The sequence below is a fragment of the Mustelus asterias genome, chromosome 8 (genome assembly GCF_964213995.1).
Source record: "Mustelus asterias chromosome 8, sMusAst1.hap1.1, whole genome shotgun sequence".
Taxonomy (NCBI): domain Eukaryota; kingdom Metazoa; phylum Chordata; class Chondrichthyes; order Carcharhiniformes; family Triakidae; genus Mustelus; species Mustelus asterias.
The window spans coordinates 82709747-82731690 of NC_135808.1; the positions used below are offsets into that span (position 1 = coordinate 82709747).

The 21944-nt window shown below is 43.4% G+C and overlaps 1 protein-coding gene across 2 annotated transcripts in view; it reads left to right on the top strand.

Moving 5' to 3' along the window:
- Positions 1-21944, top strand: part of pde4dip (phosphodiesterase 4D interacting protein) — a 425654-nt gene that overhangs the window by 220196 nt on the left and 183514 nt on the right. For both annotated transcript variants that reach the window (XM_078218377.1, XM_078218378.1), the window contains exons 6-8: positions 10886-11009; positions 12845-13011; positions 14769-14928. In XM_078218377.1, the coding sequence (XP_078074503.1) occupies positions 10886-11009; positions 12845-13011; positions 14769-14928 (451 nt within the window). The remainder of the gene's footprint in view (positions 1-10885; positions 11010-12844; positions 13012-14768; positions 14929-21944) is intronic.

A 21944-nucleotide genomic window follows, 5' to 3' on the forward strand; every position in this document is an offset into this window, starting at 1 on the left:
CATTCCAGCTTCTAGTCCAGGAAACCTTCTCTGAACTGCTCCCAACGGATTTACATCCTTTCTTAAATAAGATGACCAATGCTGTAAGCAGTACTCCAAATGTGTTCTCACTTGTACCCTCTATAGCTGAAGCATAATATCTCTATTTTTGTGTTAAATTCACCTCATAATAAATGGTAACATTCTATGAGTTTTCCCAATTATTTGCTGTACCTGCAAACTAGCCTTTTTGTGATTCATGCGCTCGGACGTCCAGATCGCACTGCATCTCAGAGTCCTGCTAACTCTCACTATTTAGATAATACGTTTCTTTTTTATTCTTCCTGCCAAAATTGACAATTTCACATTTTCCCACATTATACTATGTTTGCCAGATCTTTGTCCACTCACTTAACCTATATATTTTTCTGTAACCTCCTTCCATTCTCCTCACAACTTACTTTCTTGCGTATCTTTGTATCATCATCGAATTTGGCAACAATCCCTTCATCCAAGTCATTTGTATAATTTGTAAACAGTTGAGGTCCCAGCACTGATCCCTGTGGCACACCACTCGTTACAAAAGACCCATTTATGCCCTTCCTCTGCTTCCTGTTAACCAGCCAATCTTCTATCCATATCAATATGTTATCCCTGATAACATGAACTTTTATTTCCTGCAATAACTTCTGATGTGGCACTTTACAAAATGCCATCTGGAAATCGAAGTCCAGTATATCCACCAGTTCCCCTTCATCCACAGCACACGTTACTTCCTCAAAGAACTCCATTAAGATGATTAAAAATGATTTCCCTTCCACAAAACCATGTTGACTCTGCTGATTACCTTGAGCTTATCCAAGTAGCCAGCTATAACTTCTTTAATAATAGCTTCTCATATTTTCCCCACAACAGATGTTAAGAACAAAGAACAATACAGCACAGGAACAGGTCCTTCGGCCCTCCAAGCCTGCGCGCTCATGTGCTCAACTAGACCATTCTTTTATATCCCTCTATTCCCAGTCTGTTCATGTGGCTATCCAGATAAGTCTTAAACGATCCCAGCGTGTCCGCCTCAATCACCTTGCTTGGCAGTGCATTCCAGGCCCCCACCACCCTCTGTGTAAAATACGTCCCCCTGACATCTGTGTTGAACCTTGCCCCCCTCACCTTGAACCCGTGACCCCTTGTGTTCGTCACCTCCGACCTGGGAAAAAGCTTCCCACTGTTCACCCTATCTATGCCCTTCATAATTTTATACACCTCTCTTAGGTCACCCCTCATCCTCCGTCTTTCTAGGGAGAACAACCCCAGTTTACCCAATCTCTCCTCATAGCTAAGACCCTCCATACCAGGCAACATCCTGGTAAACCTTCTCTGCACTCTCTCCAAAGCCTCCACGTCCTTCTGGTAGTGTGGCGACCAGAACTGGACGCAGTATTCCAAATGCGGCCTAACCATCGTTCTATACAGCTGCAACATCATATGCCAACTTTTATATTCTATGCCCCGTCCAATAAAGGCAAGCATGCCATATGCCTTCTTCACCACCCCTCTCCACCTGTGCTGCCACCTTTAAGGATCTATGGACTTGTACACCCAGGTCCCTCTATGTGTCTATACTCCTGATGGTTCTGCCATTTATTGTATAGCTCCCCCTTACATTAGGTCTACCGAAATGCATCACTTCGCATTTATCTGGATTAAATTCCATCGGCCATTTCTCTGCCCAGTGTTCCAGCCTATCTATATCCTGCTGTATTCTCTGACAATGTTCATCACTATCCGCAACTCCAGCAATCTTTGTGTCGTCCGCAAACTTACTGATCACACCAGCTACATCTTCCTCCAAATCATTTATATATATCACAAACAGCAGAGGTCCCAGTACAGAGCCCTGCGGAACACCACTAGTCACAGACCTCCAACCGGAAAAAGACCCCTCCACTGCTACCCTCTGTCTTCTATGGCTAAGCCAGTTCTCCACCCTCTAGCTAGCTCACCTTTTATTCCGTGAGATTTAACCTTTTGCACCATGAGGGACCTTGTCAAACGCTTTACTAAAATCCATAAAGACGACATCCACGGCCCTTCCCTCGTCAATCGTTTTTGTCACCTCCTCAAAAAACGCAACCAAATTTGTAAGGCATGACCTCCCTCGTACAAAACCATGCTGTCTATCTCCAACAACTTCCCTACCACGGACGTCAAGCTCACCGACCTATAATTACCCGGGTTATCCTTGCTACCCTTCTTAAATAACGGGACCACATTTGCTATCCTCCAATCTCATGGGACCTTTCTCAAATCTAGGGAACTTTAGAATCAACTATCTCACAAAACACTTCTTATAAAACTCTAGGATGAAGTCTATCAGGACCCGGGCACTTAACAGCCCTCAACTCCAACTATTTACTCAGTACTTCTCTGGTTTCCTGAGTTCTTTCCTCCCTTCTATTTCCTGATTTACAGCAACTTCTGGGATGTGGTCTGAAACTTGCCGCCATTCACACCCCGCCACCGTTGCAAGCAAGAATGGAGAATTTGGCACTCAGCAAGACCAGAAAATCCATTGTTTGTATCCTGTAGACTGATGCACCTACTCAATTCATCTGCCATCTCCTTGTTTTCCACAATCAATTCTCACTTTCTGAGGACTAATCCTCACTTTCTTTTTAAAATATCTATTAAAATAAAACCTCTACATTTTGGCCAGCTTTCTCTTGTGCTCTAACTCTCCCCCCCCCCCCCCCACACCGCCCCTTATTTAGTTATCCTTAGCTGTTCCTTATATTCTTTCCAATCTCTGCCCTGCCACCTGTCTTTATACAATTCTATGCTTTTTCTATAAGTTTAACATTATCTTCACCTTTCTAGTTAACCATGGATGGTGGGTCCACCTCGCAGACCTTTTCTTGCTAAACCCCCCCCCCCGCCAATAAATTCTTCTTTCTTCAGAATGATGGAGGTTACTGGAGATTTCTAGTTGTGAATGTGCTGCCAGCTTCCACTTCATTTAATGCTTTATGTTTGTTTATTGCCAATTCAATGAATTGAATCATGGTCAGCATTCAGAAGGATTAAAATGACAACTTGATTTTTTTTAACAAACCGATAGACCCTGGAATTTCAGCTAACTGACGATTCATTCGATAACAGGAATGCAAACCTCTTCCAGAAGAAGAACAAAATAAATCAAACGAGGAGTGGAATTTTAAGAAAATGAACAATGGACTTTCAAAAGATTAAAGGAAAGAATATCTAAGTAGAAATCTGTATTTTAAAGGGGATGTGTACTGGTTTTCAAATTGAACCTGCACTGAGTTTTGAAGAGTTGTACATTCATAGCTCCAGACATAACCAAGGACATTTATATCTAAGACAGGACCGAGTGTGAACCTAAAAGGAGAGAACCTGAAATGGACAAGAGCAGCTGACAGGGATTGGAGGGAGAAAAACAACAAGGTGTGAGCCTAGAAGAGAGACCAGGATATTAACTAATAAAGGAAAAAAACAGAAGGTGAGGAGATAGTGAGAGAGAAAGTGTATGAACCAGAAAAGAGAGAGACTGAATCAAAAATTGAAGAAAGGAAGCCTGAAAAGGGAGAGGAATGCAAACCTAAAAAAAACAAAAGATAGTCAAGGTGATTTTATCTTTTATCACTGCTGAAAAGCAGGTGATAAAGAATCAACAGACTGTTTTGCATCTTGCCTGGTTTTCATTTTATGAATGTTAATGATAGACAAAAATCAAGTGAGATGCAAAACAACCGCTGATTTACCTAGCAATAAAAATGAATGAGTTGAACCTCAGTGTTTCCCTTTGAAAATTCCCAGGTAAGGGTTTGCACGGCAATTGTCCAGAAGCACAAACTTCTTTTGGGCAATTGTCCTGCACTAGAAACAATCTGAAAATGTGACTAAATCACATTTAAATTAAAGTAAAACCTCTTCTAACTTCTGAGTAACTATTGTCAAGACCCAGCCAACTACTTCCTGTCTCCCACAGGACTACTTGTGACTAATAAATAAACTTTAACTTTACCCCCGCCCCCAGACTAACCACGTGCATACGCGATATCCCCCGCCCCACCCTGTGGGTCTGACTCTCACCTGTGTACCCACCCTGGGGGGGAGAGAGAGAGTGAATGAGTCTGAGAGAGAGTGAGTCTGGGCGAGAGACTGTGAGAGAGTGAACGAGTCTGGGCAAGAGAATGAGTGGGTGGAGTTTTACTGGTTTGCCCCGCCCATCGATTGGCGGAGCAAGCCAGTAAAATCACGTGAGAGCCGAAAAATCAGGATCACGCACATTTCCGGCGAGAGACTGAATAATGTATTTAAATTTATTTAAATGAAGATTTGCATCTGTTTAGCGAGCCCAGCGCTCAATCATTTGGGCTCGCTTGCCTTTATGGCTTCGCCAGGAGAGGTTCTCTCCAGTGAGGAAAGCACAGCCAGTCTGGCACCTTGGTAATGCCCACCAGTTAAGTTGGTTAGCATTATATTCATTGGAGTTTAGAAGAGTGACAGGGGAATCTCACAGAAACTTATAAAATTATAACATTCAGAAAGAATGTTCCCAGAACTAGGAATCATTGTTTGATGATAAGCGGTAAACCTTTTAGAACTGAGGTGAGGAGAAATTTCTTCACCCAGAGGGTGGTGAATGTGTGGAATTCACTACCACAGAATGTAGTTGAGGCCAAAACATCTGATTTCATGAAAAAATTAGATGTAGCTCTTGGGGCTAAAGGGATCAAGGGATATGAGGGAAAGGGGGAATCAGGATATTGAATTCGATGATCAGCCATAATCAAAATGAATGGCGGAGCAGACTTGAAGGGCTGAATGGCCTACTCCTGCTTCTAGTTTCTATATTTCACTTTGACAGAGCTAGACTTCGAGGATGGGCCTCGGGGATGAGCTTCACTGCCTGGATCTCACCCAGCATGAGTCAGAAGGTTAGGTGAGGCAGGCCTGTCTCACATAAGTATTTGGGCAGCGAGTGGCAATCCAACACTGATCGCCACTCCGAGGAAATTACGGCCCTTTGTCCTCCAATGTCTGAACAAGAAAAGTCAGTGTGAACCAGAAAAGAGAGATAGAATAAGATAAGAGAAAAATGAGGAGAATTGATGGATGCAAGAAAAGGGGAAAGAGATAAAAGAAAAAAACAGAGAATATCAAAGATAAAACAAATAAAGAACTAGAAACTAGTGGTGGGGCTTGGGGAAGGGTGGGTGGGTGGATGGTACTACACACGTACCAGTCTTAACATTCATCTCAACCCTTTACTCTTCTAAGAATATTATGTGGATGAGCTGTAAGCCAACCTGGTCTTAAAATAAAATAAACTGTTGCTTAAAGTTCAGGATTTTGCTCCAACAAAATTATATGTGACTAAACCTGAAATATGGCCAACAACACTGTCAGCCAGGAACACCTTTGGCTAGAGACTTGGGTCCAGCTATTCGTAATCATGGCCAGCATGACGGCTGTATGCAATCTTTTACTTTGCTGAGGTCAGCCATCATCTTGGCAGAAAGATATGTAACTGAGGCAGAAGGAATGTTGAAAACCCACTGAGACTCACTGCTTCAGTATCACATCAACAGACTTTGCTCCCATTGCAGTGTTTTATTAATAGCTAATGACAGCTGCGGCCTCCACTGAGGCTGCAACATGACAACAACTTAAACTGCACTAGCAGCAAAATGTGACCACCTCACCTGTGCATTGGTGTACCATGGAAAAGGGTACAGACTACGTACAGTCTGAGGAACAACACTTCCCATATTAGCAAGAAATTTAAAATTCACAGGCTGTACACAGATCAATACTATTTGTGATAACATGCTGTTGTCCAAAGCTCTGTATAATATGTAATGACTGATTATTAACTGTATAGAGGTCGAGGTGTCATTGTGCTCAAACCCCTACATTTGGCAACATCAACTCACTTAAGTGATTTTTGAAACTCCTGCCACAAGCCACACCATGGGCTTGGGAAGCACAAAAGTTAGTTATGGCTTATCTGAGACCAACAGCTCTTAAAGGGTACCAATAAAATATTATATAATTCTGAAACAGATGAAGTAGAAAATGGCACTGTTTGAAGATGTTGCGTTCAAAGTGCTTCATTCTACAGAGGAAGTTGAGTCTTTATCATATAAGGGGCACCCTTCAGTCAAGAATGCTGCCAAACATCCAGAGGAGGTGGCAGTGGTATTTTTTCCTCACCTGGAACTTGAACCTGGAAGAAGGTGACTAGGGCCCAGATCTTCCGATGGCAACAGTGGCAAATATTAAGATATTTGCTGCTGTTGCATGTTGGGATCCAGAGGACGTCCCAACCCACTTGACCCAAGTTTAAACTTCCAATGGGCAGAACTATGCTGCCTGGAGCTCTTCTGAGAGAATGTCTCTGACACTGAACTCAGTGTCTCAGATTTGGGCTTGATGCCCAAAACTTACCCGGATATTTAACCCAGCCTTCTCCCGCTGTTAATATTAGACATGGCATAATTATTAACAGTGAGAAATGTATCAGGAATGCCTTAAAAAAACAACAAGCCTGCATCCCCGACAATGCTCACCCATTCTGCACCCCTGACAATGCTCACCCCTCTCCTCATTCCTGACAATGCTCATCCTTTGCAATCCTGACATTGCTCACCTTCCCCCCCCCCCCCCCCCCACCCATAAAAATGCTTACCCTATCCCATATCCCCTGACAGTGCTCACCTCCTCTGTACCCCCCAAAAATGCTTATCACCACCTCCCCCACCCTCCAGACAATGCTTGGCCAATGCCCCAGACCACCACTGTCAGAATTGCATAGTGCCAAGTATTTCACTACCACAGTCTACTTTCACTGGGTAATATTGGAATTATTACAGTTCCACATGATAAAAGATTGCTCTTTTCAGCAACCTTGTAGGTAGGACCCTTGCCATTTGTTCACCATGCAAAGTTAATGCTGAAATAGGCCACATCAAAGCCATCCTGCGGGACAATAGCTACCCTAATCAGATCATTTTGCACTGTATATCATGAAAACTCAGGAATGGGCCTAAGGGCATCATGTTTGGCCCTGAAAAGTGCACAATCTTCCTCTGATTACTCTGGAAGGGCAAGATATCACAGAAGTTTGGGCAACAGGTGAAGCTAGCTGTCTCACGTTACTACAATGCAGGAGCAACACAAGTGGTATTTGCCACTAACAGAATGCTGCCTATCGCACAAATGAATAATGGGATCTACGAAATTCAGTGCCAGTGTGATTCTAGGTATGTAGGTCATGTTTCCCAAAGACTGGCGGATCATATCAAACAGCATGTCCCAGTAACTGTTCACAACAGACAAAGTACAGACTGTACCCAACCAGCCTGTGGTTGCAAAACTCAAAACACAACTTTATATGTGATTCCACGATTTGACAACATTTGCTAAATAATCCTCAATGTGCTAAGAATCACATTGACAATCAATTTAAGATTGTTAATCGGGCTCACAATGTGGTGAATTTGCTTGTACTAGAAATTATATATTAATACACAGGGCCCTGTTCTTCGTAGACAGACAGAATGTATACACATATTGCACCTGAGTCCAGTGCTATCTGAATGACATCCTTGTCATTGAAAGAGAGAAGAGGAACATCTTTGAATCTTGGATGCCACTTTCCAGAGATTGGAAGACTATAGTCTGAGTCCGTAAAGACATGTGTGAGTTTTTCCAATCCCCCATTGAGTATTTGGGACACGTGACTGATGTCACTGGCCTTCACAAATCTCCTTCTATGGTTAAGGCCACCACAGAGGCACCTGCACCTCAGAATATTAACGAGTTAAGTTCCTTCCTGTGATTGTTAACTTATTATGGAAGTTTTGCCCCAAACCTGACAACAATTCTGAAACCATTACATAACCTCGTGTGCCAGAACAGGACCTGGAAATGGTCAGTTGGATCAATGGCTTGCATGAAGGTGTTATTGCAAAGAAGCATTGCTTGAGTCTAAAGATCCCATGCACTTTGATCTTACTTTACCCATACAGTTATCTTGTGATGCATCCCCTTATGGTGTAGGAGTGGTGGTCTCCCATATTATGCTATCGGGTGAACAATGACCCATTGTTTTTGCTTCTCAAACCTTGAGAAAAGCTGAAAGTAACTATGCCCAGATTGAATGGGAAGTGTTAGGGATCATTTTTGGAATAAAGAAATTCCACCAGTTCCTGTTTGAGAGAGAGTTTACATTGTTGATGGATCATCATCCGCTCATTTTTGGACCACATGTGGGAATTCTGTCATTTGCAGCAAGTAGAATGCAAAAATGGACATTGCCTTTGTCTGCATATGCTTACACCATTGAGTACTGACAGTCAAGTCTATATTGTGATGTGGATGGACTTTCAAGATTGTCACAATCAGGCAGTTTGTCACACAGCTCAAAGGGAATATCTACCACTTTGAACAAGTAGACAACACGTCTGTCACTTCTAGGTAAGTGAGAAAACGCACTAGGAATGATCCTGTGCTCTCAGAAGTGATGGATATGGTTTTATGAGGAAAGACTTTGGAACTAACACCTAACCTGAAACCCTACTGCACCAGGAGATTGGAGCTGTTAGTGCAGTCAGGATGTCTTCTATGGGGGCTCAGAGTGATCATTCCACAGTGTTGAGGGAGCAGGTGTTAGAGAAGCTACATGAGGTCCATTGCAGAGTTGTATGCATGAAGGAAATAACAAGAAGTTATTTTTGGTGGTCTGGATTGGATGCGGAAATTGAGGAGAAAACTGGAAGATGTTCTTCTTGCGCATAGGTTAGAAATCTGCTGTCCTTAGCACTGCTGCATTCATGGGAATGGCCTGAAGAGGCTTGGCAATGTGTGCATGTGGATTTTGCAGGGCCTTTCAAGAGACATATGTTCTTAGTAATATTTGATGCTTACACCAAATGGCCAGAGGTCACTGTGATGACATTCACCTAATCTGAGAAGATATTGAGAAGCCAGTAGAAATATTTAGTTGCTTTGGATTTCCTGAACAGCTGGTAAATGACAAAGGACCTCAATTTGTCTCGCAGGAATTTGAGAACTTCCTGTAAAGGAATAGTATTTAACACATTACTTCCGCACCATATCATCCAGCTACTAATGGATGAGCGGAATGCTTCGTCAACCCTGAAACACACCTTAAAAGCAACCAAGGAACAAGGTTCGCTTATCAAATGCCTTAACAAATTCCTACTGGTCTACTGAAATACCATGCATTCCGTGACCAAGAACTCTCCTGCCTTACTCATGATAAAAAGGCAGCTGCGTTCCACATTCGATCTGTTGAAATGTCCAAACACTAAGGAGATTGTGCGACAGCAACAATAAGCACAAGTGGAATGGCAGGAAGGCAAGGTGAAACAGAGTTTCCACTAAGGACAAGGAGTTTTGATTCAGAACTTCTCCACAGGTTCCGGCCACCGTCCTTGTGTAGATCGGACCTGTCCCTTGCACTGTCCAGATCAGTGATTACATTATTTGGAGGAGAAGGACATGCAGACCAGTTATTGGCTGGAAGATCAGAACTGCCAAATCTGCAGCCTGATGAAAATTCAGGATCAGACTTACAAAATCCTGACTTGAACCTTCCTACAACCCCTACCTTACCAGATATCATTGAGGAAAGTAGGCACTTCACCATCTGTTCAGACAGAGACAATCTCTAGTTCCTACATCAACGCCAGTTAAACCAAATACCGATGGTGTCCGTGGAAAGACGAAGATACCAGAGGTTCACCATCAGCCGTTCCAAGAGCGACGACCTCCAGTTCAATGCATATATGTTTACAACCCAACATTCTCAACACCTTCCTGGTCTTTTGAGACTAGAAATCTAAGCTCTGTAAACACAAATGTTGCTGCCAATGTTTCCAAGTGTGACCAACTTATACCTTCTTTCCAGCAAAACAATTAGGGCCTCCCTTTAGTCTTTAACAGTAAAGTTACCCAGGCTTGTTGTCAAGCCAACTTCAGAACAAGTCACATAACTCTCTTCATTTTATCCTAAGTTTAAAAACATAGTCCTGAAACATCATATTACATCCAAGAGACACCTTCGGCCAACAGCTCACTAAATGTTTGGTGTTGTTTGCATGTGAGGATTAATTAATTGGTCACAGCATGGCACTGACAGTAGTCATGAAGAGTCTGCCAAAGAGACTGACCTGCTTGCCTGCCACTTACTACCTGCCATTGAAAATACAGGAAACCTCAATTAAGACTAATGGAAAGATACTGAACCTATGTTGGATGAAAAACTTAAATTTTAAAACTGACATTTTTTGGCCTGCTTCTTCAAATATAACATGAAAAAATCTAAATCTGGATGTTAGTATAACATCTACTTTCTATTTTCATAATCAATTTAATAATAAATGCAAAACTGAAAAAGTAACTTGGGAAACAATATATCTATATATTGATATAAGAAGTTTACACTGTCTGCCGTAATGGAGAGGCTACCAAGTAAATAATAAAACTGCAGATGCTTAAGAAACCCCAGCTACAAGACTTCATGGGTGATAACAATATCCTAGATATAGGAATGAAGTCTATTGCAGTATAGAAAGAACATTTAATAGTTTTATTGACCAAGCAAAAGAGGTGCATTCCAAATAACACATCAAACAATGGTGGCTGTGCAGTGAGGTGAAAGCTCCCACAAGACTTTTTCCTGTGAAAATTCTGGTAGGTAAGAAGGATGGTGGATAATGGGAATGCAGATATTGGAGGTTTCATCATAGGTAAAATGTCCATGTTTAATTGCCTTTTCATCCTTATGTCAATGGAAAAGCTGATGAATATCTTAAAATTTGAGCAAGTCGTAATTTCCTCTTATGTTTGTCAGGAAAGCCGTGGAAAACCTGCACAATCAAAATGAGGCCGAGATCCACCAGAAATATGAGGAGAGCCAACAGGAGACTGAGCATGTGCAACTCATCTTGCAAAATAAGATTCAGCTTCTGCAGGAGGTGAGTGAAGATGTGGAACAGCCATGGACTTAGTCTGTGCTAGTCATGGCTATGACTAGTCTTAGTCATGGACTTAGGACTTAGTCCCTTCATCTCGCCATCATGTGAAGTAAACCTTTTGTGAAATCAAAGCATAGATGTGGAACGCCCTTTAGCCCATCTTCCTAGCCCAACTAGACAAAACTTTACATCGCTTAACTTCACAATGTATTTCCAAAAGAAAGCCTTATTAAATTAGTTAAAGATTTGTATTCATTTTCAGTGTAGAGTGCTTAAAGTACCAAACAGAGAAACCAAGTGGGAAGATTACTGGCTTCATTCTCTGCTCCGTTTACTTCCCAACCTGAGCCATGCCAAATGGTGATGCTGCGTGCAAAATTTGTGATGTCTTTCCACAAGTCTAACAGACAGCCAAGAATCATATTGTCATGGGAGAAGAAGGAGCAATCTTGAGCAGTCTATTGTGTCGAGTAGATAGGTGTTCTGAAGGGTCTTGAAGGAGGAGAGAGAGATGCAAATGATTAGAGAGGGAATTCCAGAGCATAGGGCTTAGTTGGACGGAGTGGGGGGGGAGAGGTTGGGGCGGGGGGGGGGGGGAGGGGGGGTGGCATGATAAGAGGCCAGAATTGGAGGAACACAGAGTTATTTGTGAGTTGTAGGGTTAACTGAGTTTTGAAAGATAAGAAAGGGTGCGATCATGGAGGGATTTGAACTTGAACTTTAAAGTCAAGGTTTTTATATAGCAGAAGCCAATGTAGGTCAACAAGAACAGGTCAACAATGGGTAAAGGAGACTTGATGCTAGTGAGGATAAGGGCAGCAGAGTATACATTATCCAGGGTGAAAGGTAGGAGGCCATCTCTGACGTCGGTACGCAGCCCAGAATGGGTGTGATGGCAGTTATGTATCATTAAAAAATTGCATACAATGCAATACAATGTAATGCAGCACGGTGGCACACTGCTGCCTCACAGTGTCAGGGACCTGGGTTCGATTCCCAGCTTGGGTCACTGTCTGCACGTTCTCCCCGTATCTGTGTGGATTTCCTCCGGGTGCTGCGATATCCTCCCACTGTCTGAAAGACGTGCTAGTTAGATGCATTGGCTATGCTAAATTCTCCCTCAGTGTACCCAAACAGGCACTGGAGCATGGCGACTAGGGGGTTTTCACAGTAATTTCATTCCAGTGTTAATATAAGCCTACTTGTGACAGTAATAAATAAACTTTTAAAGCTTTTAGTGGGATTAATGGATGCAAGGTAGTGGGTGCAGAAACACTTCCAGGTGAGAATACGACAGAACTTTGCTGCCTCCTAGTCTTAATGTTAGATTACAGAGTGACGGGAAGTCATTGCAAATGACATGCTTTGTACATTGCATTCTCAGTAAATGTAGCTGACCCTTGGACCATGAAATATATGGGTCATTAAAGCCAAGTACCAAATTGCAGGTTTTCCTGTAGTCGGGCTCTCACCCTAAATGAAATTGGCACAGAAAACATAATGGGGTTAGCCCACTAAACAGTGAGCAGGCACAAGTCATGTTCCACCTTACTCGCACTCAGGATTTCACCTGAGTGACAAATCTATTTTGTCATATTTCCAAAGTGTAAAATGGACTCACTCATTTTATACTTGCATTGATTCTTTTAATCACATTTTGACAGGAAAGTACATACATACATATGTCAATGCATCTTTTTCTGAGAGCAGCAAACAAAGCAGGACACAAGATTCTACCCGATTGCTTCAAGAGGTTACTAGATTTGAAGATTTCTAAAATCAAAAATGAAACTTAAAGACACCTAATACATTATTTACTGTGCTTGTACACACAGGAAGCCAGACTGGCCAAGAATGAAGCGGAGAAGATGAACTCTGTTGCAGAAGCTGAAAAATTACGATCCTTTGAATTGGAGAAGAAAATAAACGATAATATTTGGGAGAACCAAGAGAAGCTAATATTATGGGAGGCTAATGAATTAGTTTTAACAGAAAAAAACAGGTAAATACAGGAGACCTATTTTAATATTTAAAATGTAGGACTACTTCCAAGGGTTAAGGGGCTATGGGAGGTGCCTTGGCCAGAGTTAATATGAGGGGCCCATGTAGCTGGTGAATCGATTTTGTGACTGTGCCTCTTCCTAATTCCTAAAATATACATAGATATAGCTGGAAAAGATTTGTTTGTCTTTCTTTTGATTTCTGTGTTCACATCTATTTTGCAACAAAAAAAGAGCGCCAACATTGAGAATGCTTGGGTTCCCCTATGGACTTGGGAAGTCACTAGGTGTTCTGCAGCTCGAAATGTTTGGGAAACCCTGATCTATGATATTTTGTAGGACTCCTTCTGATTCTGCAAGTAACGCTATGTGATTTGATTACTGCAGGTTTGTTATGTTCTTGCCTCCAATTTTTACCCCTGGAGGTACATCTGAATATTTGTTCTGTGTACAGATTGAATAATTTTAGTAACAGCACATATCCTTGTCTTACTCTTCTTTTCACTTGAAACATATCCCATTGTCCCTCTTCTCGTGATGCTATTTGGTCCCAATATAAGCTTCAGATAAATCTCTTTACCACCAATGTCACATTTCAGCAACACATCTATTAACTTTTGGTGATAAAAAGTTAAAAGCTTTTTCATAGTCTATGAAGCATGTTCTTGTTTGCTTCTAGATATTTATTGAAGATTGTTCTTAGGTTAAATATTTCCTCTTTTGTTCCTACTCCAGGGCAGGAGCTTTCCAGCCCCCTTTCCCCCTGCAGCGGGTTTTCCCGTGACGGAGACGGCTTACCATTGACCACGGGGGGTGACCTTCCAGTCCCACTGAAGGCAATGGCAATTAGCTTAGCTTGCCTGTCCCGTTGCTGGGGAACCTGGGGGTTGACTTCAGCAGGAAGGGCAGGAAAAGCCCAACCCAGGTCTAAATGCAGACTGTGTTCCACCAAGTTCTCCTTCAAATGTGTTATTATTTCTTTCTATTGGGATTTTCAAGATCACTTTACTGAGATAACTCATTAAGTTAATCGTTGTAAAATGACTACACTCTATTGCTTTAGGTTTCTTAGGTCATTTAACAAATAACAAATGTCTCAGGTCACTTGGAATATATCGTTTGGTATAAATTTGATCTCACACTTCTAATTCTGTTTCTCCAAAGGTTTTTATAGGTTCTGCTTTGAGCTTTCTTTGCACTCATCAATTTCAAACATTTACTTACCTCTAATACCAAGATGTGTAGCTTAGATGGATTAGCCATGGTAAATGTGTGGGGTTACAGGGATCGGGTGGGGGAGGGGGTGTGGTAAGATACTCTGTCAGAGAGTTGGTGCAGACTCAGTGGACTGAATGGCCTCTTCTGCACTGTAAGGATTCCATGAAGTGTTCTGTTATTTTTATTGTTCTGTAAAAATATATTCCAGCAATTTAAATAATATTTATATAGTCTGTAAAAAGCTATCTTAGAACTTGTAAAATCGGCCTTCTTTGCAGCTGCAATTTTGCTAATATTTTGAAAGTAAAGCCATTCTTTCTTGTATGTCTCCCAATGATGCAGTTAACAGATGTTTTACTGTTTGAGCTTGTAAGTATTTTAAAGGCAAAGCAACACAATAGAAGTGGATGCAGTATTCCACCCCTACGCTAATGGAATCACCTTGCAGTCTATGTTTTTATGCACAGTATTAGGATTAAATGGCCATATTTTTTCATTTAGGATTTTCAAACTGATGTGAATATCTTTGGTGCTCTTGCAGAATTATAGATCAGCTGACCCAAGCACTTCGAACCAAAGATCTTCAGATAGGTCAATTAAATAAGGAAAATCAGAATGTGGCGGATAATCAAGTCGAGGGTCTAGAATTTCGTGTCGAAGAGCTCACCGACACATTGCGGCAGAAAGAAAATGAAGTTGAAGTAAGTGCTTGTTTAAAACTGATAATGTAAAAGTCAATGTGATTGACTGCCATCTAATGAATCTTAATGTTAGATGTTTCATCATCATGACGATTGTGGAAATTAATCTATTCCATTGTATGTAAAATATGTGCATTCATACCACACAATTATGATTGGTTGATGTTTGGTATGGAGTAAATGTTATAATTTCATATACCTGGTCCTGAATCGTGTGCAATGGGAGCAAATATCAAACATACAGACATGGAGATTCATACATCCAATTCACAGTCCACTGAATTTTTTGCCCATTAATTTTAATGTACAGATAATCTTGCAAGCCATAATTTGAGGTCGCTGACCTCTGTTCCTGAATTCTTGATCTGATAAAAAATTGTGTCGGCTATGAATGGGACACATTGACTTCCATGAATAGGACACTTAGTCACATGATAATGAGAGCTCCGAGTCCAAGATGGGGATACAATTTTTAAGTGGTTATATGAAATGCAGTATAGCTTTAAGAAATTGGCGGCCTTAATTGCTTTTAATTAGGAATGACACCCACTTGGAGAGAGGAGTTGGGAGGGGATACAATTGAGAGGGTTTTAAGAGGTATGTGGGAAAATAATACATAGCAATGGCTTGTTCCATGCTGCAAGTAATGACATCACGAGGATGAAAAAACCTAATTTGTTTCAAGGTCTAGTCTGAATGTCTAATTGCCACAGGATTCTTGGCCCGTCTTAATTTGTTGTACCTGATGTTAGGAATGGGATTTAGGCACTCTGTGAAAGGCTGAGATCAACATTATTTTTTCGGCTGGGCGTTGTTATAAAGAATTCATACTGCTGTATATTTTCTATGGAAAATGGCAATAATAGGATCTAAACCTAATCTCCAATCTCTATTAGCCCCCAGAGACCCAGAATCAATGCACCCTTTGTAAGAATTACTATGGACCTAGTGGAGCCTGTGAAAAAGTCTGTCAAGTGCATCGCCAATAATCGGTGGTCTATAGGCTATTACCTGATGAACTGTGCACCTTTTTCAGGGTTAAAATTCCAAAAGATGTTTAGAAAGATCAGGGAACTGCTCTTACCAGCAAACTAATAAGGATTAAGATTTTATGAACTGCAGAATATCATCCCTCGACTGATGATTGTTTTGAGCATTTCAGTAAATTTTTGAAAAATATATTAAAGCAAGTAGTGGACTCAGATGTCTTGTTAACATTTGTGATGTTGTAATTTGAGAATTTCCACAGAGTTTTCACTTTGAGCTTCTGTATGAATGGGCAGGATTTTCCGGCTGTGCTCGCCCTAAAACCGGAAAATCCTGCCTGAGGTCAACGAACCTGTGCATGGTCCGTCTCCCGCCCGCTACAATTCCTGTGGCGGACGGGACGGGAGAATTCTGCCCAATTTCATGGACTTATAGATATTGATATAATTAGAGACAGATTTGAGTAACACAATAGCCCATCTTGAAATGCGGTGGAACACGTCCCGGAAATGTGGGAACGGATGGAAACAATCACACTTGCGTCAAGAGGCCCAAGGAAAGCAATGGGTCTATTGCAATAAGCAGGCCAGGGCGAGTTGGCCACATGAAGGTGCTGCTGGAGACTTAATTGCTTAAATCAGGAAATGAACAAGTTTTGAGGGTTGGCCTCTTTCTAAAATCTAGTCAAGTTTGCATTTAGCTTAACTTTAACAGTAAATTGTAGTTTCTTTCCATTATGGTCGGTAATAAACAAGTTTCCTGCCTGGAGGCACCTGCAGGGTAGTTAATTTGGTAACTAGTTTGAACCATTTCCCTATTCAGCAGTGACTGACTCATTGGAATTTAAAGTATGGATTTTTGCTCAGGTCATGAGTGCAGAGTCAGGACATTTGCCACCTGCAAACCTGACCCTGGAGAAGATGTCCTGAAAGTTTGGATTTTCATTCCAGGGAGGCGGGGTCACTGGGAGCCGCACCATTTCAGAAGCCAGCAGGCTTCTGTCAACAGAGTGAAATAGCAAACAATTTTTTTTTTTTACGGTCCCGACACTCTAAAGATTTAAAGGGCAGAAACCCTAAATACCTTAGACAGCCTAACACTTGCCTTTGATTGTTCCTTTTGATGCTTTTGACCATTGCCTTTGATGGTTCATGTTGACACTGTTGACAATTTCAATGAACTTAGCAGCTTACTCTTAACAATACCATTAGGCACCTCACCTCTCCCAAGTGGCACCTGACCTTACTCAAAGGTGTCCTGGGACTTTTTCTAAAGGGTCCTACCTCTTCAAAATGATACCCCATCTTTCTAAAGATTCCATAAAGTTCAGACCCACTTCTACCAGGACTAACCTGTGCATGTTGTGTTTCACACACCTGGGTCACTAAAATTAGATATTAGTGAAGATAGATATTGTCCACTATGGGCAACTGCTTCTCCAAAACGCACTTGCACCAACCCAATTCGGGCCCATTCCCTCCCCCGCAAAAATGGTAGATGGCACTTTCGATTTTCAGCCTTTTCCCCCATTTCTGCCATTCCAACAATCCAGGCCTGAGTTAGTATAAATACCAGATGTTTATCATAAGCACGAAGTAAGTGCAGCTGGAGACTGAATGCAGAGAGGCCGAATGCTTATATCGGGGAATTTGGTAAGTGAAGGAGGTGGTTCAAGAGAGGGAGATCTGGGAGCTGAAGTCCAGAGGTATTAAGTAGGTTTGCTGGTAGGTAATTGGTCAATTTTAAGTTTTTTCCCTCTAACCTGGGGCAATAGTTTAAAGTGGTATTGGGGAGATTTAAGTATTGTATTAAATTTAGAGTGTAACTAGTTAAACTCCATAATATGAGAAGGGATAGTCATTGAGTGAAATGCTAAATTTGAAATATAATTAGTTAAATGCAAACAAAGTCTGCAGGGCAGTTGATACATTGTAGCTGTAACATGTGGATACGTATGTAATTTATGGAAAACATATCTGCAGGCCTGAGGAACTTTGCCCCTGAATTGATGAGCTGGAGTCTGAGCTTCGGGCATTATGCTATATTAGAGAATGTGGGACCAAGAGTTATCTGAATACATTTTTCCAAGAGGCAGTAACCCTTAGGCTAGATACTTTAGATTTGGTTGGTGGTCAGGGTTAGGAGGGTGTGACTGTTTGGGCCTGATTTTACCATTTTGAGTCTAAGTGCCGAATCCGGGCGTCAAATAGATCCGCGCCTGGAATCCACTTTCCAGCGCGCCCATATGCGTTTTGCCTGCCCCGGTCCGATTCGCGCTGTGGGCGGGGTTTAGTGCTGGCGGACCGATCGGAGCTCTGAACTGCGCATGCCCAGTTCGAAAAAATCTGACAGAGCGCGCCCGGCTGCGAAAGAAAAAAAAGCGGAGAGAGCAGCTCTCTGACGGTCATCCTCTGGGGGTTGGGGGGTGGGGAGGATCCCTGGCTCGAGGAGGGGGGGTGGGGGAGGGGGGGGCGGGACCCAGATCATCCTCTGGTCGGGGAGGGGGGGTGGGGAGGGGGGGGGCGGGACCCAGATCATCCTCTGGTCGGGGAGGGGGGGTGGGACCCAGATCATCCCTGGTCGGGGGGGGCCATGCCATCCCACGAAAACCTTCAGGGTGAAGCGATTCCTCGCTAAGAAGATGAAGCAGAACCGGCCAATTCCATAGTGGATCCGCATGAAAACCAGCAACAAGATCAGTACAAGTCCAAGAGGAGACACTGGAGAAGGACCAAGCTGGGCCTGTAAAGGGATACACCATCACTGGTACACTACCAGCCACAGATTACTCCCTGCAGGGGCAAGAGAGTGGGAGAGATGGCTGTGGCTGGTAGTGTACCAGTGATGGTGTATCCCTTTACAGGCCCAGCTTGGTCCTTCTCCAGTGTCTCCTCTTGGACTTGTACTGATCTTGTTGCCAGTTTTCATGTGGATCCACTGTGGAATCGGCCGGTTCTGCTTCATCTTCTTAGCGAGGAATCGCTTCATCCTGAAGGGTTTTGTGGGATGGCATGGCCGCACGTCCACTCCAGCAGGAGGAATTCGTTCCTCCGGTGGGGAGAAGGGATCGCCCGCAGAGTGGTGGCGGACCCCCCCTGCCCCCTCCCTCCCCACCGATTGGCCGCAGACTGGCAGCAGACCACCACCCCCCCCCCCCCCCTCCCCCCCCCCCCCCCCCCCCCCCGACCAGAGGATGACCTGGGTCAGAGAGCCGTTGGAGGCTCTGAGCCCGCTCTTCGGAAGCTGCAGCGACGACTTCAGACTTTTATTTTGCAAGTCGCTTACAGCGCGGATGTGGAACGGGCCAGAAGACGGTGAAGTGGGATTTGACGGTAGGGTTGGGCACGCGGTTCATTAAGTCGATTTAAATGCATGCAAATGCATTTAAATTGTCGGCGCGCCCGATTTGGGCGCGGGCCAGACCCGCGCCCGAAACGGGTGTCGGTAAAGCCGCGATCTGCTCGGAATCGGGTGCAGATCGTGGTATAGGCCCGACGCCCAACTTTACCGTGATTTTTGGTAAAATCGGGCCCTAAGGGAGGCAGGTATGGGAATCCAAAAGGTAGTAATGTAGGAGCCTCAACCTTTGCAATTGCTCACAGGTTTGAGGTTCTTGCAGCTTGTGTGGACAAGAGCAGGCACTGCAGGGATGATGAGCAAACTGATCACAGCACTGTGCTGCAGGGGGCTATTTAACTTCAGGGAACAAAAACGAATGTAGTTGTAGCAGGGGATGGTATAGTTAGGAGGATAGACACTGTTCCCTGCAGCTGAGAGTGAGAGTTCTGAAAGTTATGTTGTCTGCCTGGTGCCAGGGTTATGCACCTCTTCTCATGGCTGAAGAGGAACTTGGAGTGTAAGGGGAAGGATCCAAATGTCGTGGTCCATATGGGTGCCAATGCCATAGGTTCTGCTAAGGGAGTATGAACGGCTATGAACTAAATTAAAAAGGTAATAATCTGGATTGCTACCTGAGCCACAAGAAAATTGACATAGGGAAAATAAGATCAGAGAGTTGAATGCATGGCTGAAAGATTGTGTGAAATAAATAGGTTTAAATTCATGAGTACTGGCACCAGAACTGGGGAAAGAGGAAGCTCAACTGTTGGGATGATCTTCACTTGAATCGTGCTGGGAGCAGTGCACTGGCAAATCATATAATGAGGGTTTTAAAACTGGCTGTTCCAACCTACAGCTTGCAGGACGGATTGTAGCCACAAAGTCTCTCTTTGTGCCCCTGGAGCCACTTTTCAAAATGCTGGTTAGACAGGTAAAAGAATGGGATCAGAGGTTATGGGGAGAAAGCAGGATTAGGCTGTTGAGTTGGACAATCAGCCATGATCGTGATGAATGGCAGAACAGACTCGGAGAGTCGAATGGCCTCCTCCTGCCCCTATCTTCGATGTTTCTATGTTTCTAAGTTGAAGATTCTGCAAGGTGCTGCTCTGCCGATCACAGGCATATGAGCAACAAATGTGGGATGAGTAGCTGTCACCGGCTGAGGTAAATGTGTTGAGGAGAGATTGAGGATTTCAGGGTGGAAGGAAAAGGGTTCCAGAAAAAGATGTGCAGGTTAGGTTAATTGGCCATGCCAAATTGATCCTTACCGTGCCAAGATGTGTAGGTTAGGGAGGTTAGTGGCGTAAATACGTGGGGTTATGGTCTGGATAAGATACTTTATCGGAGGGAGTCGGTGCAGACTTGATAGGCTGAATGGCCTGCTGCTCTATTAAAAAGAGAGAGCGAATTTACTGTGGGGCCTAGGGGTTTAGGGAGAGAGAGAGGCTGCAGGGCTCAAGCAGAGAGAGAGAGGCAGTGGGAGCCAGGAAGAATGAGAGAGAAGGGCTGCAGTGTCGGAGAGAGAGAGACTGTGGGGTCCAGGGAGAGAGAAGCTGTGAGGCCTGGGAAGAAAAGGTGCCTCAAGGCCCAGGGAAGAAGTTGTTGAATGGTCCAGGGAGAAAGAGAGGCTGCAGGGCCCAGGTAGAGAAGAATCATAGATTAGAATCCCTACAGTTGCACCCAGACCCTATCCCTGTAACCCCACATATCTACCCTGCTAAGGGGCAATTTTCCAGGGCCAATCAACCCAGCCCACACATCTTTGGGGTGTGGGAGGAAACCGGAGCACCCGGAGGAAACCCATACAGACACGGCGAGAACATGCAAACTCCACACAGTCACCCGAGGCCGGAATTGAAACTGGGTCCCTGGCGATGTGAGGCAGCAGTGCTAATCACTGTGCCACCGTGCCGTCGGAAGGTGCTACAGCGTCTGGGGACACAAGCTTCTAAGGGGCACAGGGAGGGAGAAAGAGGCTGCGGGCCAAGGAGGTGGTGGAGAGAGGACGTGGTGTCAGCTGGGGGGGGGTGAAGAGACTCACTCCCAGTGGTGTGTGAGAGAGAATGGAGTGCGTGTGTGTACGTCTGTGCTCATGTGCATGTATGCGTGCAGGAGAGGGAAAGAGTCTGTGTGAGAGAAGGAGAGAGGTTAAAATAGTTTTAAGCTTTTTAAGGCGGTACTGCAGTATGCATGAGAGATTTCAATCTTCGTTGAGATTGGATAAATCAAATTGGCGAAATTTGCTTTGAGCATGAGTTCAAAGAATGTATTCGGGACAGTTTCTTAGAACAATATGCTCTGGAACCAATCAGAGAATGGGCTATTTTAGATCTGGTAGTATGTGGTGAGACAACTTAATAAATGACCTCATAGTACAGGATCCTCTGGATAAGAATAATCATGACATTCACATTTCACCTTCAGTTTGAGGATGAGAAATTTGGATCTGAGACTAGTGTTGTAAACTTAAAGTAGGGCAATTGGAAAGTTATGAAGACAAAGTTGGCTGAAGTGGAATGGGAAAACAGGTTAAAAGGTAAGATGGCAGAAAAGCTTTGGCAGTTGGCAAAAACTTCTAAAGGATATAAAAGGGAAAATAATAGCTAAAGTCAGCATTGGCTCTAAAAGGATAAGAGTGGGGAATTAATAATGGAAAGTAAGGCAGTGGCAGAAACTTTGAAGAAGTACTT